Raw genomic sequence first — 16,205 nt, 5'->3', positions numbered from 1 at the left:
TCCCGTGACCCTGAAATCATGACCGGAGCCAAAATCAAGAGTCCGACACTTACGGGACTGAGCCATCCCGGCACCCCGGGAAGGAGAATGTTTAAGCAACTCTAGGTAGGGTGTACTTACTGACATGAGGAATTTCTGTTTTCTAATGCAGGTAGAGAGGGTAGACTTCCATTTGCACCAATAAATAAAACAGCCATTCATGTTTCCAACTTGTTAACACCAGCATACTACGAACTCCTTTCCTTGAAAATCACATGGTATCAATTTCATGCCGGGGGCAAAGTGCCCTAGTTGACAGACATCCTGCAGTTGCTCAAATCTTTTCTCCTCCACATTCTTTCCTTTCTCCCACAACAGATTCCCTCTACATCGGCCCCCCTAGTACCACAAGACACCAACAGGAGTTCAGACTGAGGGCAAGCATGGAGCCGTTCTGGGCTCTGGTGCAAGTCTGATTTCTATAAAAAGACATTTAGAAAACAAGGAGCAATGTTGCCATTTTGCCTTTAATGGAAAAGTGGCTAGCAGTTACAATAAAAAAAAAATCATTTTATTTAAAAAAATCTCTACCAACTTCTAGGCAATCACTGGGTTTTCAGAAATACACATACACTTGAAAACCAATAGTCTGTATAAAAATAAACTTTGAATGTGCAATTAAAAAGGGAGGTCCCCAGTCTTTTTCAGCTGCACAAATGCACAGTAAAAAGGAGCCAATTCGGTGTGAGATGGGTTTACCCCAGTGCAGAGGTGGATTTCACTTTGGAAGACAGAGCCTGTTTGAAGCGCCTCTTGAGGTCTTGCATGTTGGGAGAGCGTGGCCGGGGAATGATGGAGGCCCTCCTCCTCTCCCCGCTGAGGCTGTGCAGCTTGCTCACCTCTTTACAGAGATGCTGAAACACATCACAGACGTCCTCATAGTTTTCACTGGTGGAAATTTCAAGGAACAGGCTGCCCAGTTCATTGGCCAGTTGAATGCCATCATGCGTTTGCACTTGACGGGCATGGAGAAGGTCCCCCTTGTTGCCCACGATGATGACAGGCGCCCTAGAGTCAGGGTGGACCTTCCGGATGTGGTGGTAAAGGGGGCGGATAGACTGGTAGCTGTCGTAGTCTGTGATGGAGTAGACCAGCAGAAAGCCCTCTGCCCACTGCATGCACTTGGACAGGGAATCAACTACTTGGGTCAGGTTGTCTTGGACCTGAGAAAGATCAAAACGAGTCTGGATCAAGGAAGCCCTCAGTGGGAGAGGACTCAAAATAACATCAGAGCAACGCTTGCAAAAAAGCATTCAAAAGAGAAATCTTAAATACAGTTTGCAGATGCTACCTAGCTTCTGCAGGAGGAGGCTTTGGATGCAGGAAGAGCAAGCTCCCTGCCTGGGTTATTTTACGGCTGTTGCCAATGCATTATCCTTAAACCCCTGCTTGGCAGGTATTCTGTGGCGAGCCCTGGCTGACTGCAGAATGACTTCAGTGAGAACTTTCAAAGAAGAATGGCGCAATCTTTAGGGAACTGAGAATAAACAAAACTTTGAAAATAAGCCAAGATAAATATCTTTTCCCAAGCCCATAAAAATATTTTTAGCATGTCCTTTTGAGAATGTTACAGAAACAAATTCCTTTTTTCTGTTCTTCCACAAGACCTTTCCTCCCTCCAAGGGAGAGCAATTAATAACTTGTTAATCAAGTTAAATTCCTGACTGCTTGCCAGGGGGCTATCTGGTTGCAATTAACTGACTTGAGGGAACAGTTACAAACAGAAGCACTCTTGCTGTCCTTGCTAGCGGAGAGGACTGGCTCAGGAATCCCACCACCAACAGTTGGGTTAATGGGTTCATGGCCCCACTCTGAAAAAAGCGGTGAGCCCCAACCCTGCAAGTTGTGAGTGATGTCTCAGCCAGAGCTGCAAAGAGACTGTTAACTATCTCTCCCCTTTGGAGATGCTGGACTGGAGGAAGCTGCCAGTCTAACCATCCACTCACCCTGTCCCCACCAGGAGGGTTTCTAACAGACCCTCTGCGGACAGCCCCGGCCTTCACAGAAATGCGAAACAGGTGTGTTTACACATCTTGCTCCTGCTGGGGAGCCCCCGGGTGTGTGGGAGGTGGTGAGCTGTTTTGCTTCCCGCTGTCCTTACCTGGATGCCCCCAGGGGTGTCCTGGATCTGCAGGGATAGCTGGTCTCCCTCCATGTAGACCAGCCGTGAATACAATTTGCCTGAAGGATGAAGGAGAATTTGCTTTAAAATTCCTACACACGTATCAGAAAAAAGAAAATCGGAGCATGCGGCCACAAAAGCAGAGAGCACGAAATTATTCTAACCTGTATTCGGTTCATAATCGCCGATGAATCTCTTGGTCAGGAAGCGCACGATCATTGCTGAACAGGAAAAATAGGAAAATCAATTAAAGGACTAGGACAAAACAGTAAAGCCGGGACGCTCTCGTGGAAAAGGAGAGGGCGCCGGGCCGCAGAACAGCGGGTATTGCCCACGTTGCAAGGCTCTGCAAAGCCAAGGGTGCGGCCGTGGCAGTCTTCCACGGGTTTTGCGGCGGGTGTGACCGCAGGTATCCACCTGCCGCGCCAGCCCCGCTCCTCCTGCAGGGGGCAAGCCAGGCGGGAGCCCAGGAGTAGACGCCCCGAGGAAGCAGCGGGGAAAGCGGGCTGGCGGGGGAGAGCCGTGGCTGGCGCGGAAACTTCCAGGTTCTTCCTGGCGCTCCAGCCCCCTCCCCTCCGCCCAGAGCTCCGGCTCTTCCCCAACGCCCGGTCGTCCCCGCGCAACCCCCTGGGTACTCACCGCTCTTCCCTACCCGGCCGGCGCCCAGCACGGCCAGCTTGATGTCCTTGGGCAGGAGGCAGTCGGAGGAGGACTCGGGGATGGGCGCGAGCAAACAGTGCCCAGACATGGTTGGCGGCCGCATGGAGAGCGCGTCTGTCGAGTGGGTCAAGCCACCGAGAGCGCAAGCCCGCCGAGCCCAGCCTCGGGCGCAGCGGAGCAGTACGCGAGCAGTGCGCGAGCCGTGCGCGGGGACCTCAGCGGCCGACAGAGCTTGCAGGGTGGGCGGTTTTTAAAGGGCTGGGCGCGCGCCGTGGGGGCGGGGCGGCCACCTCCGGCCCCGCCCCCTTCCCGCCCCTTCCCAAGGCCGGCGCTGGAGAGCCGAGTGGCCGGGGGCCGGGGGCGGGCGCACAGCCTCACCGCCTGCCGCGCTCCGCCCCGGGCCCCAGAAGGACAGCCACCGTTCCGCGAGCGCGTGGGAGGCCTCTCTTCAGGCTGTGCCGGCGCCGCCCTGGGGGGCCCTCCACCCCGCAGAGACTAGCCCGGGTCACTAGACCAGTGGGTGAACCCGAGATCAGTTATGAGCTGCGGGAGGGAAGAAAGAGGAAAAAGTGCCATCAGTCGGATGTTTCTGCAACAATGGGAGGGATAAATTCCTGATGGATCTGTTGCCCTTTTTATTTTCATAAGATGCTGAGGGGTGACATTACTAAGGAAAAAGTAGGAGGGTAAAGCCGTGAATTACTAGCCGTGTAAGGGAACTGCAGTCACTGTGACCTTGCTCCAGGTTTGTGAAGCCTTGGGGCAGTAATTGTTTGCTGCTTAGGCTCCAACCTCAGACCCTGGAGGCTGGCCTTGGTTTAATCCGCTCATTAGTGAACACTCAATACACATTCCATCCTCTGGGAGCTTTGGCTCTTTGGACTAATTCTCTGTCGTTAATACTGTCCTATCCACTTGAGTCATGCATTTGCTTTTATTATTCATGTACTTTTTTTTTTTTTAAAGATTTTATTTATTTATTTATTTACTTGACAGAGAGACACGGCAACAGAGACAACACAAGCAGGGGAGAGGGAGAGGGAGAGGGAGAATCAGGCTTTCCACTGAACAAGTAGCCTGTAAGGGGCTGCATCCCAGGACCTCACTGGAATCATGATCTGGGCCGAAGGTAGACTCTTAACCAACTGAGCCACCCAGAGGCCCCCAAGTATTTACTTCTAAGTGTAAAATGAAGTTTAGGATAAGGATGGGGTAGTGGAAGAAGGCGACACAAAAGAGAAAAATGGCCTGGTCTTGGGTTTGGGGAGCCCACCATAGTATGGCAGAAGGCTTGGGATTTGATCCTTACAGGTTAGAACTTCATGCTTCTGGCCTCCAGTATACCAGCCTCATATGTCGAATTGCCTAATGGAGGGCCCCATCCTTATCACTTTCTCTGTCTTGGTTGTATTAGTTAGCTTTTGCTGCAAACTGCTCGAAACTTAATGGCTTAAAACAGCAATCCCCCTTAGTTGCTCACCTCTATAGGTCAGTGGATACGTTATCCTAATCTAGGCCAGACTCAGTTGACCTCGGCTGGGCCCTTTCATGTATCTGCAAAGAGCTGGGAGAGGGGGTATGGTAGCTGGCCAGCTGTCAGCAGTGATGGGAGAGGAGCAGTGGCAGATTCACAAGTCTGAGTCCACCCACCCACACACACACACACTGGCTGGCTAAGGTTTGCTCTCCTGGTGGCTGAGCAGGTTTCAGAGTGAAAAGGCCTCTTGAGCCCTACTCCATGGTGGAAACCATAACCTCTGCTGCAATCACAATTCCAGCCCAAATTCAAGGAGAGGGGAAGGGATCCACTCCACTCCTCAGCGGAGGGCACTGAAATCACATTTGAAAGGGCTGGGTGGCTCAGTCAGTTACGCATCGAGCTCTTGGTCTCTGCTCAGGGGCTCAGGTCATAATCTCTGGGTTGGGAGATGGAGCCCTGCCTTGGGCTCACCCCTCAGTGGGGAGTCTGCTTTCTCTCCCTCTGTCCTCCCCTCCCCTCCTCCCAGCTCATGCACTACCTATCTCTCTGAAATAAATATTTTAAAGAATAAAGAAAGGGCTGGGTGGGATGCAGAGAGGGATAGAGAATGGAATCCATTTTCAGCAACCAGCTACACTAATGCAGGTTTCCCTCCATCTACTCAGAATTCCAAACCAGCAACCTGGGAACCATCCTTGACTCCAACCACTTTCACTTCAAGTTCCACCATTTCTATTGCCTGCACCCCTTGGCATCTTCCCCTTTCCAGCTCCACTGTTCTCTTCACCTCTCAGGTGAATTCTTCAGGACTCCCGCTGTAGACTAGGACTAGATGAGGACTTATTTGCTCCTCTCTTGGAAGCTTTCTTCGATCAGCCATCCCCGCCTCTATCTCCCAGTTGCTCCCTCTTAGGACACTCTTAGCAGCACTGATCTCAACTGTCACTTTCTGTAAAATTGTTTCGTGAGTGTCTCAGCAGGGGTGGGGAGGGGCGCAGGGGCAGAGACTCTAGCTTGTGTCTTTAACACCAGCACATAGTGGCACCCTGGACTTAGAAGGTCCTTTGTTCATTGACCAACTTTTTGAATGAATAAATGAATAAATGATGTCTTCACTGTGTGAACTGGAAAAGACAGGAGTCATGTGTGTAACCATCATCCCAATAGCTTGGTTTTGAGAGCAACCTACTCTCGAGAGTGTTCCAGGAAATGTCCTGAGATGAACTGCTGTATTTCAATTGCACTGACTTTTGGCAGCTTACAAGGCAATCCCCTTCTGTTCAACTTCAGTTTAACTGGAAAGACTTAAAGCAGGGCACCTCATTCCTTGACGGGGGAGAGAGAACCATAAAAACAGTTACTATTTATAGAACAACCGTGAAACTATTAGGCTCCAGGGATCCTTCAGCTCTTCAGTGATAGGGGTCCAAGTCGTTGGGTCCCAGATGCTCTTGGCTCTCTTTGAACACAAAATGGCCCGTTTCAACCAAACACCAAGTCCTCACCAAAGCAAGGGAGAATGGGACTCTATTCATCTCCATTATGAAATAAAATAATTCTCAGAACCCAGCAGACTTTCTCTTACCTCTCAGTCTCCAGTACTGAGAAGCTGAGAGTTTATCCAAGTACTAGCAAAGAAGACTGGGATCGTCACTTAGAACAACCCTAACTCCTCCCAGGAGCTAGCAGACAACTTGCTCCCCCATTAAAAATCAAGAAATAGAAGAACGGATCACTGTTGAGCAGGAATCACCCAACTCTGCCACAAACACCTTTCACTCTCCTGGGATTAAAATGCAGAACTCTCAAGGGAAAAGAGAGCACTTTCTTGGCTGAATCTTGGACTTACTGCTACACCTCATTCCATACCCTACATTCCCTGTCAGGAGTAAGATCATTTTAGTTTAAGGTCACCCAATAAGTAAGATTCCTGCGACTGTTCTCTGTCCACTGATAATTACGTTCCATTTTGCATTCACATTCGCACCTTTGCTCAGAGCTCAAAATGTTATTTTATTCTCCTTGGAAAGCTCTTTGCATTTGCAAATAGACAAGATAATCCATGACCTTTTAATAGACAGCATGTTACTGAACAGTTACTGAACATTATAAATAGCATTGCCTAAATTGTTGCTGCTTGAGTTCTATTTCATCTTGGATTTCTTTGTGTCCAGAGTTATGTAAAAGTGTAGTGCAACCAATGTAACACAGGCATACTGAAGTGGTTTTAAAATGATAATGGAAATGCGTAGGCTCAGATATGGATACACAAATCCTGTGGGTGTTCAGAATGAGTATGAAGGGCAGAATTCGGTAATTTGCAAATAACAGCCTTGGGAAGTTATTAACCCTTTACCAGCTAAATAAGCTTGATTGCTAGTCCTGAGGCAAAGCTGCCAAGGGTCCTCCTCCGGTTCAAGAACCCCTCTCCACTATCCATCCCCTCCTAATACCAACTCTTTGTCTGTATCCTAAATCCTTGAACAATGAACTTACTGGAGACTCACAGACTACCTTTAGGTAATTTCACCAGAATAAAAATTGTGCTTTCCTACTAGCTCCCTAGTTTATTTCAACAGTCAAAATCACTGAAAATCTACTCGCTGCAAGGCTTCTCTAAGTGCTGGTACAGAATACAAAGAACAGCTAATTTTCTATTACCAATCATCTACTGAGGGGGATGACAAGGTATAAGACGTTCCTGCCTGCCTTCACAGACATCTCCACAGTGAAATTATTTTTTTTTAAAGATTTTATTTGACAGAGAGAGATCACAAGTAGGCAGAGAGGCAGGCAGAAGAGAGGGGGAAGCAGGCTCCCCGCTGAGCAGAGAGCCCAATGCGGGGCTCAATCCCAGGACCCTGAGCTGAAGGCAGAGGCTCAACCCACTGAGCCACCCAGGTGCCCCGAAATTCATTATTCTTCATAAATTTGTCAAAAAAGTCCATTTCTTTTTTAATCTAAACCTGTAAAGTGGGTTAACTATCTCCTAAATTGAGGTTCAGACAAGGTTAGTTACTTACCCGAAGTCATTGAGCCATTCTGTAGGAGACACTTCAACCCCTCTGATTTCTCATCTTGGCATTTTCCATCCATGCAGAAAGCAGGATGAAAACACTCTGGTCATGTAAAAGGAATGACAAAGCAGGTCGGGGTGCCAACTCCCAATAGAGCTGCCATAGGGAGAATTAAATCTGAATGGGGGAGGGAGGTGGTGGTAATCAGGGAAAGCTACAGGAAGAAATGGCCTGGTCTCTGAGCATGAGTAATATTTGGTAGGTGGAAACAGAAGGTGGGAGATGGCATGTCAAGTTGAAGGAACAGCATGAGCAAAATCCTCAAAGTAGAAGTATGATACAAGTCTGGGGAGCTATGAGTATTATCAAGCATTAGAAAGGATGGGGTAGATGGTCCAAAAAGTTGGAGACCAGACTGTGGATGGCAATGCATTATATGCTCAGGGATTTATCTAGAGGTTATGTAAAGCCACTGAACTCTTAAGGAGGGTAACCCTGACTGTAATAGGGGCAGTGTTAGGAGCATTTAATGAACAGAGTATCATCTTGCTCTCTAGATCTTAGAACTGTTTACTTATTCATCTTCCATAAGCAATTATTTTGAACCTCCTCACTCAGGAGCAGAAGTTCAATCACATCCTCAACTTGAGCTAGGCCATCGCTTCATTTAGAATAGAGTACCTCACCGCATTCTTTTCCCAATCAAATGATTTCCATAAATCCCAATCTTGCAAGGAAGTAGGTATCAAAGCATTTTCTCTATGCTTTTTCCACTTGGGGCTTTATGAGCTAGCCTGTCAGTTATTCCTCACCACACACATTTGCAGTTTGAAAAGAACCACAATACAGAAAACCCTGGGCTTATTCACTCCTCTGTAAACACTTTCTGCCTCAGCAATATGAGCTGCAGATGCTGCCTCACTGCTATTACTCATAACCGAGTAACTTGTCTCACAGATTCTGGGAAAGCTTTTGTATGAACAATACCAATTGTTTTCCTTTTAAGTGGGGATGGGATAAACACGTGTATTCCAAATCTAATTGTTTTATTTCTCTTGTGCTCAAAAAGCTAAACCTACTTCGTTCTTATCAACTTTTATAAGTTTTAGCAAAATTGTTTTTTTTCTACTTTTTTCCCCTATCATAGTACAGAGAAAAGGTTGACTCTAGTGAGAATACAGTAGATATGAAACTGGTTTTTTTTCTGCCACAACATTTAGAGTGTAAATTTTATTCAGCCCTTGGGATCATGCTCAACTGAACAAAAACAGAAGTTCTCAAAATGTACCTGGCTAGACCAGAAAAGATAGAATCGAAAGTTCAAGGAGCCATGCACCTTCATTTACCATCATGGCTCTAATTTAAGAATAGGGCAGAAAGGTTAAAATTTAGAACATTTTTCTCCATCCTCACCAAGTGTAGAAAAGGGAATTGTACAGTAAGAGATTCTTTTTTAATTCTACAATCTGTAACAATTTCTCATTATTTAAAAGGACCTGCACTTCAAGGCAGGCACGTAATTTATCGGCACACACACATTACTCAAAGCTAGGGAGTTTGATGCAATTTGTTTCTCCAATAATAAAACCTCTTCAAACTAATCTGTGTATTTCCAGGATATCCAGATGGAGCTGCCCAAGAGGGAGCTGGAAATACAGGTTCAGAAAACATGAGTTCTGAAATTTGAGTCTCAAGTATATTAGAGTTGACTAAATACATAGATCAGTGGTTCTCAAACTTGAGCAAGCATCAGTCACCCAGAGAGGTTCTGAAGTGTGGGGCTCATCCCCAGAATTTGATTTAGTAGGCCCACATTTTTAACAAGTTCCCCCAAAATGTTGATGTCAGGTGGGAAACCATACTTGACAACCATTGGAGCCGACAGCAAAGCCTGACCTCATGACGCTGAGACCTAAGCCAAAACCAAGTCGGACTGCACTCCAATACTAAAAATGGTTTATGTACATTCACGGTACCACTATCGCATTCACAGTGCATTAGAAAATCACCACACCATACATCAGTTGAAAGAGTTCACTTTATGGTGACCTGCCCTAAGAACTCCCCTAAACTAGTTATATTTAACAGCCCTTTTATCTCAATATTCACCTTCACCAGCCCTCCTGAATTGAGGGACCCAATCCTCTGCCATGTCTTCTGTCACAATTGTCATCTGGTGTCATAGGAATATGGAGTCATAGGTCCTATGTGCATAAAGGACCTCTGGGAATCATTTGGTCCAATCCCTATACACATATAGATAATACCCTCATTTTACATGGGGCAACAGGAAGGTTAATACAAACTGCTGAAAAATGAACAAAGTTTGAGGTTTCCCGATCTTTCCACATCATGTAGGAGACTTAATATTAAATCTCAATTACACATGAACAAAATTGTTTTGAGACCTTTAAAATCCAAATCACTCTAGTTTGGTGAAGTCCATAGGAAAACAAGATTAAGCATACATACAGAAATTAGAAAATGTGTTTGGCGCACCTGAGTGGCTCAACTGGTTAAGCATTTGCCTTTGGCTCAGGTCATGATCCCAGGGTCCTGAGACTGAGCCCATCAGGTTCCCTGCTGGCAGGGAGCCAGCTTCTCCTTCTCCTCCCAGCTTGTGCTACCTCTCTCAAATAAATTTAAAAAATCTAAAACAAAAAAAAAAGAAAAAAAGGCAGTGCTTTCCTCAATTCAAAAAACATTTATGAAGGGGCACCTGGGTGGCTCAGAGGGTTAAGCCTCTGCCTTTGGCTCAGGTCATGATCTCAGGGTCTTGGGATCCAGCCCCGCTTCAGGCTCTCTGCTCAGCAGGGAACCTGCTTCCTCCTCTCTCTGCCTGCCTCTCTGCCTACTTGTGATCTCTGTCAAATAAATAAAATCTTAAAAAAAAAAATTATGAAATACTTATCGGATGCCTGGGTGGCTCAGTGGGTTAATAAGCCTCTGCCTTCAGCTTGGGTCATGATCTCGGGGGTATTGGAATCAAGTCCTGTGTTGGCGGGGAGTCTGTTTCCCCCTCTCTGCCTGCCTCCCTGCCTACTTGTGATCTGTCAAATAAATAAAATCTTTAAAAAAATAAATAAATAAAAGAAATACTATGTGCCAGGACCCAGGAGGACATACTATGAGTTTTTTAACCCCAGATCTAATGTGAAGATCAAGTTTTTAAAAATTATGAACACACCTGTAGTGGGAATAGGCATAAGGGATTTATTCTACCATCCCAAACCATAATTTCTCTTCTCTGATTCCAAGCACTTCCATTCATCCCTCTCCATAAATTACTTTTATCAGGGAAAGTTCACCTATGACACTCAAGGTGAACAAAGGACTATCAGGAATTCACCAACTTAAAAGTATAGGTATTTCAGGGAAAGATACAAGTACAAAGGAACTGGGGAAAGCAAGCAATTCCAAGAAGCAAAATTTTCCCAAGAGCCAGAGCAACATACAGGAAAACCATAACAGGAAATGATAGGGAAAACAATTTAGTAGGAACCAAACAGAGTGCTTTAAACCATCTATTTTTAAATAGTACTCTTCAAAGGCAAGTTCTTTAACCTCACAACACAGCTATTTAAGGCAGGATACAATTCCAAGACTCAACTTTCCCTAAGCTTAAATGCAATGCAACAGATAACCTTTCACGTATTTTTAAAATTTTTTTCTTTGGGATTTGGAGAGACTATTTTCCAACCACAAATATTTTTAAAGTAATATCTGGCAGTTTTCTAATCAACTGAGTATATTCTTTTCTATGATAAACCACCTCAGATCTTTCAGCAAGAAAAAAGCCACTAAGTTTGAATAAAGACATCACCCAAAGAATTAGGACACAAAATTTGCTTTAAATATTTTTTCGGGGAAAGGACACTACACTTCTACTCAATTAAGAGAAACAATTTTACAGTCTTGAGGTCCTTTATTTATCATGCCATGAATTCATAGGGAATGGGTTCCAGCAGTTCGGGCTCCTTTCCGTTGGTTCTCACGAAATGTGCTTCTCTGGGTGGAGCAGGCTATTGGGGGAGAAAAAAAAAACCCACCAAGGGAACAATTACAACAGGGACGTGATCAGTTTTGAAGTGTTCTCAGAAACAAAGAAATAAAATACTCAATTCATTCGCTTTCATATGAAAAAGAAACTACTACTGAGCAAGTTTTAAAATTCTGAAGACTAATAGCAAAAACCATCTGTCGAGCACTCACCTGACGCTTCAGCTGAACCCAAGTACCTTTCTCTTTGGCTTCCTTCTTTTTCTGATCATTTTCCTTTACACGCTTCAGGAAGCTATCTCGGCTCTTTGAATGTTTAATATGCTCAATGCGGACATTAATTCTCTTGGCAAGAATCTTGCCCCTGGGGAGAATCAACATTACTATAAATGCTTCAGCAAAAATTTAACGAAGTCCAATTTTATTTGGCAATTTCATTTATTAAATAAACCATAAACCTTTTACCTACAAATAGGATTACACAGCAGGGTGATGGCTAATTTATAATCATTCATCGTACTAGGAGAAAACTTGGAAGCAAACACCTCCACTTTTTTTTTCCTTCTTAAACATTTATTCACTGGGGTGCCTGAGTGGCTCAGCCGTTGAGCATCCCACTCTTGGGTTTTGGCTCAGGTCACCATCCCAGTGTCATGGGACTGAGCCGTTTTCAGGATCTACACTCAGCAGGGTGTCTACTGGAGATTCTCTCTCTTCTCTCCTTCTGTCCCTCCCCACGCTGCTCACGTTCTCTCTAAAAATAAAAGGTTTATTGGGGGCAGGGGGAGTCTTAAGCAGACTCCATGCTGACTGTGGAGCCTGACTCAGGGCTCCATCCTACAAGCCAAGCCAAAACCAAGAGTTAGATACTTAATGGACTGTGCCACCCATACATCACCAAACATCTCCACTTTCAAGCCTCCTCTTTTTTTTTAAAGATTTTATTTATTTATTTGACAGACAGCTCACAAGTAGGCTGGGGCGGGGGCAGGCTCCCTGCTGAGCAAAGAGCCCATGCGGAGCTCATAATCCCAAGGCAGAGGCTTTAACCCATTGAGCCACCCAGACGCCCCTCAAGCCTCCTTTTGATGAGGTGACAGACCTTGAAATACCATAAGCCAAAACCAAATTACTAACTGAATTTACTACTTAAACACTTCTTTTTATACTTTGAAAACTAGAACTGCTTAACACCAAACCCTAATAAAACTTTCCATTAAGTCTAGTTCAATGTGTTTCCTCTGACAGGATACAAGGCAAACACCCAGTTTGCTTGAGTTTTAAAAGGATGTTTCCTTTGCCCCACTTGAATGACCAATAAAGACATAAGTCCAATTGGCAAAGTGAAAAGGGGGTATGAGGGAATACTAATCTGCTAAAAAGAACTCTGACATTACTTACTTAACTTGTTTGTTTACAACAATACCAACAGCATGCTGAGTAACATTGTAGACTCTTCCAGTTTTGCCATGGTAACATTTGTGGGGCATTCCCTTTTGAACAGTGCCCATTCCCTGTTAAGAAAGGAGATGAAAGTTATGCCAGCATTTCCCCTTCCTTTTACATCCTGACTCTTATTAGAGTAACTAAGATACTCTAAAAATTTTTTCTTTCAAATGGCAACTCAAGAGCTTTCAGAGCCGGTGAAATGTGTTTTTCACATTGCTTCAAGCAATCAAAAAGACAATCATCATTAAGCTCCAGAGTACCAGGATACATTTAAATACCGGTCACAAAAGAACTTTTACTGTTTATTTAAAAAAATAACAATCTCCATCTCCGTCTCCATCAACAATTACATTTTGCACCAAAGTATTATCCCTTTCTGTTATCAACAAACTCCTGATTTTTTTCACAACCCGGTAACAAACAAGTTAGGAGAAAATTCTTAGATTCTGGAATAGCACTTCAGAGACTCTGGTTTCTGAGTTAAATGAGCCATTCTACACTTAAGAGCTTTTATTCAGACCAAAGATTTTCCCTATTCAGGAGAAAAAAAAAGCCAACAGATGCAACATACATTTGAATTCCAATATTAGATTAAACTTTTCTACCTTCTAATATTATTCTGTAGGTTATTCACCTAATTTTAGAATTTACCTTGATGTCCACAATATCACCTTTCTTGTAGATTCGCATGTATGTGGCCAAAGGAACAACTCCTGCACCCAAAAAAATCAGTATCGTCAGTATCAAGATTGAAGTCTACCTTATTAAACAAAAAATTTAAGCTTACTAGCTTTCAACATATTTTATCTGTGACAGTTTTATTTTTAAATCTTGTTTGTAAGAAACTACTATATGAAATTTATGCTTTTTATTTATTACAAAAACATATTAGGTGCTGGTTAATTACTGCCATCTATTAAGAATGCATTGTATGAATGTATGCCATGTTTGCTCTCATAGGAGGGTAAACTTACTTACCATGTTTTCTAAAAGGCCTAGAGAACATGTACCGGGTACCTCTCCTCTTTCCCTTTGTGTTGGTCATTTTGGCAAATTACTGAAAACAGAAAGTATAAAACAGTCAAATGCAAATGCAAAACTGACATTTGTCTTTTTTTTTTTTTTTAAAGATTTTATTTATTATTTGACAGTAGGCATAGAGGTGGGCAGAGAGAGAGGGGGAAGCAGACTCCCCAAGGAGCAGAGCCCGGTGCGGGGCTTGATCCCAGGACCCTGGGATCACGACCAGAGCAGAAGGCAGAGTGCTTTAACCCACTGAGCCACCCAGGCACCCCTCAGCCCTGCATTTTTATACGGTAGATTAAACCCCTTCTCTTACTGACTTTTTTTTCTTTTTTGGTGACACAACCATCTGTTAACTGTCACGAATCCAAATCACTTCCTATTTATTTCTGACTACTTACTCCATCACTCACTAATAAACATATGTAGAGTTGAAGGGGAAAAACACAGGCTTTATAACTTCTGACCTAATTCTGACTGAGATTCTGCCACTTGCTCCCCTGGGAAATTTATACTTAAACTCTGATCCTCATCTGCAAAATGGGAGTTAATCAACTGCAGTAAAATCTACAAAGCATTCACGAAGTTCTAGCCTATTTGCTTAACCACAGTAAGTTCATTATCATTATCTAAGAATTCACATACAGGCATTTCACACCAAATCTTTCACTGTCTCTCAAAAGTTTGAAACAACAGGTTTTATTGCTCTAGGTCATTCAAGGGCAGAACTACCATTACTGAAAATTACTTCTACCACAAGGCAAATATATGTAAATCAGGCTTAACCGGACTGGACTGTAACATAATTCAGTCTCTTATTAACAGTTCTTTTTTAAAGATTTATTTGAGGGAGAATGAGAGAGCGCACAAGAAGGGGGAACAGCGGAGGGAGGATGAGAAGCCCTGAGCCACCAAGGTACCCTTCTATCAACATTTCTTAAAGAAGAGAGACTCCAAAGTACCTTAGTCATTAGCTTGAGAGGTATGGAAACACAATGTTTCACCTAACTCACCAAAGCCAAATCACTGATGCAACAAACGCTTCCATTACTTTTTTAAAAGATAACTAAGCATCTATCAAGTGCCAGATATTCTACTTTGACCCTCAAATTCTCTACATTTGTGTCAACTCATACCGAAGTGTCAAGTTCATAAACAAGGAGAGATGCTCTGCAGGCTCAAATCACTAGTAATAATTAACGCAGGACACAGCAATGCTGTAGATTCTGTAACAGGACCCACTGTAAAATGCAACCGGCAGTTTGCTCAACTCTGGTAGCTACCACTTACAAACAAGATTAAGAAATTAAAGAAAAAAAGGGGAAGGAGGAGGAAAAAAAAAAAAAAAGAAAAGGGTGATTAAAGGGTAATTCAAGGACTTTCTCCCTAAGATTCCAAATGAAACACCTAGCTATTCCCATGCCACCCCAGCGTTAACAGTATTCGTGGCAACATGAAAGCGCCTGAAAGCACTTTCCGTTTGTCCAAATGGGATCTGGGACCCCAACTTTAAACAGGATTAATTTCACACACTGAAGCCAAATGGTCTACAGCTCTTATCATGAAAAGCACCCTCTCTGTTCGGGGACCGCGAGCCCAAGTTTTCAAGCCCTAGGCCTCATCGGAGGTTAAAGTCCATGTCTTTACACCCGTAAAATCATTCCTATCACCCCATAAGCCCCTATCCAACAGCACCACAAATTTAGACTTTACAAGACTAGCAAAAACACCATACTGAAAAGTTCGAAAAGCACTGGGCCATGCGGCTGCACAAAGCCTGTCCGAAGACCCAGAACACTGAGGCTGAAGCCATGGGGACACAGGAAAAACAAATTCTTTCTCAGACTGACCCGAATTGCCTCACCCCCAGTGACTCGGCTTCGCTTTTCTCGGGTCTCTCCCTTCTTAGGGCCGCGGCCTTGCCGTCCGGTCCTCAGCCCCCGGCCGACGCCCGGCCCAGGCCACTCCTGTTCTGGACGAACATAGCTCCATCACCTAGGTCAGTGGACCCCGGACAGACTAGACCGTCTCTCTAGGACCTGAATGCACGACCGCAGCGGCCTCAGGATCAGTACTCGAGTCTGTGGGACACGCGGCACCAGGAGCCACGCGCAGGTCCTACCTGGAAGATGGCGGTTCCGGCCGAAAGGAAGGAGGCGGGGCTGCAGCTCGCGCCTTACAAGGGCCTCCGGGCTGCCCGGACCACTGCCTGAAAGGAATGCCAGGAGAAAGCAACTCTTCTGGGAAAGGGGATCTTCTCAGAGAACAAGGGGAGGCTGGCAGAATATTTTTCTTTCTTGTGAAAAAAAGGCTATAAACCAACTCAAGCTGACACTTGGGTCTTTCCGGACAGCCCGGAAAGGGGCCTTCAAGGGCGTCAATCACGACGTCCACGTCCCAAGCGTGCTGACGTTCG

At 44.7% G+C, this 16,205-nt stretch overlaps 2 protein-coding genes and 2 non-coding genes across 4 annotated transcripts; all 4 read right to left on the bottom strand.

Annotated features, from left to right (window-relative positions):
- Window positions 1-487: 487 nt before the first annotated feature.
- Window positions 488-3,303, bottom strand: RASL11A (RAS like family 11 member A). Its single transcript, XM_047722999.1, has 4 exons — window positions 2,801-3,303; window positions 2,326-2,382; window positions 2,141-2,220; window positions 488-1,202 (listed from the first exon to the last, which is right to left on the bottom strand). Exons 1-4 carry the CDS (start codon window positions 2,922-2,924, stop codon window positions 735-737), a joined length of 729 nt encoding a protein of 242 aa, XP_047578955.1. The 5' UTR covers window positions 2,925-3,303; the 3' UTR covers window positions 488-734.
- A 7,939-nt stretch (window positions 3,304-11,242) lies between these two features.
- RPL21 (ribosomal protein L21) lies at window positions 11,243-15,991 on the bottom strand. The gene is made up of 6 exons (XM_047723000.1): window positions 15,912-15,991; window positions 13,745-13,823; window positions 13,418-13,479; window positions 12,719-12,831; window positions 11,531-11,681; window positions 11,243-11,340 (listed from the first exon to the last, which is right to left on the bottom strand). The coding sequence occupies exons 2-6, from the start codon at window positions 13,809-13,811 to the stop codon at window positions 11,251-11,253; spliced, it is 483 nt and encodes a 160-aa protein (XP_047578956.1). The 5' UTR covers window positions 13,812-13,823; window positions 15,912-15,991; the 3' UTR covers window positions 11,243-11,250.
- Window positions 12,548-12,674, bottom strand: LOC125096668 (small nucleolar RNA SNORA27). The gene has a single exon (XR_007126331.1). It is a non-coding gene; the product is annotated as a small nucleolar RNA SNORA27 (small nucleolar RNA).
- Window positions 12,947-13,017, bottom strand: LOC125096652 (small nucleolar RNA SNORD102). Its single transcript, XR_007126315.1, has one exon. It is a non-coding gene; the product is annotated as a small nucleolar RNA SNORD102 (small nucleolar RNA).
- Window positions 15,992-16,205: the final 214 nt, after the last annotated feature.

This window comes from Lutra lutra, chromosome 3 (genome assembly GCF_902655055.1).
Source record: "Lutra lutra chromosome 3, mLutLut1.2, whole genome shotgun sequence".
In the NCBI taxonomy this organism is placed as follows: Eukaryota; Metazoa; Chordata; class Mammalia; order Carnivora; family Mustelidae; genus Lutra; species Lutra lutra.
This window is presented reverse-complemented; position numbering and strand designations above follow the sequence as displayed.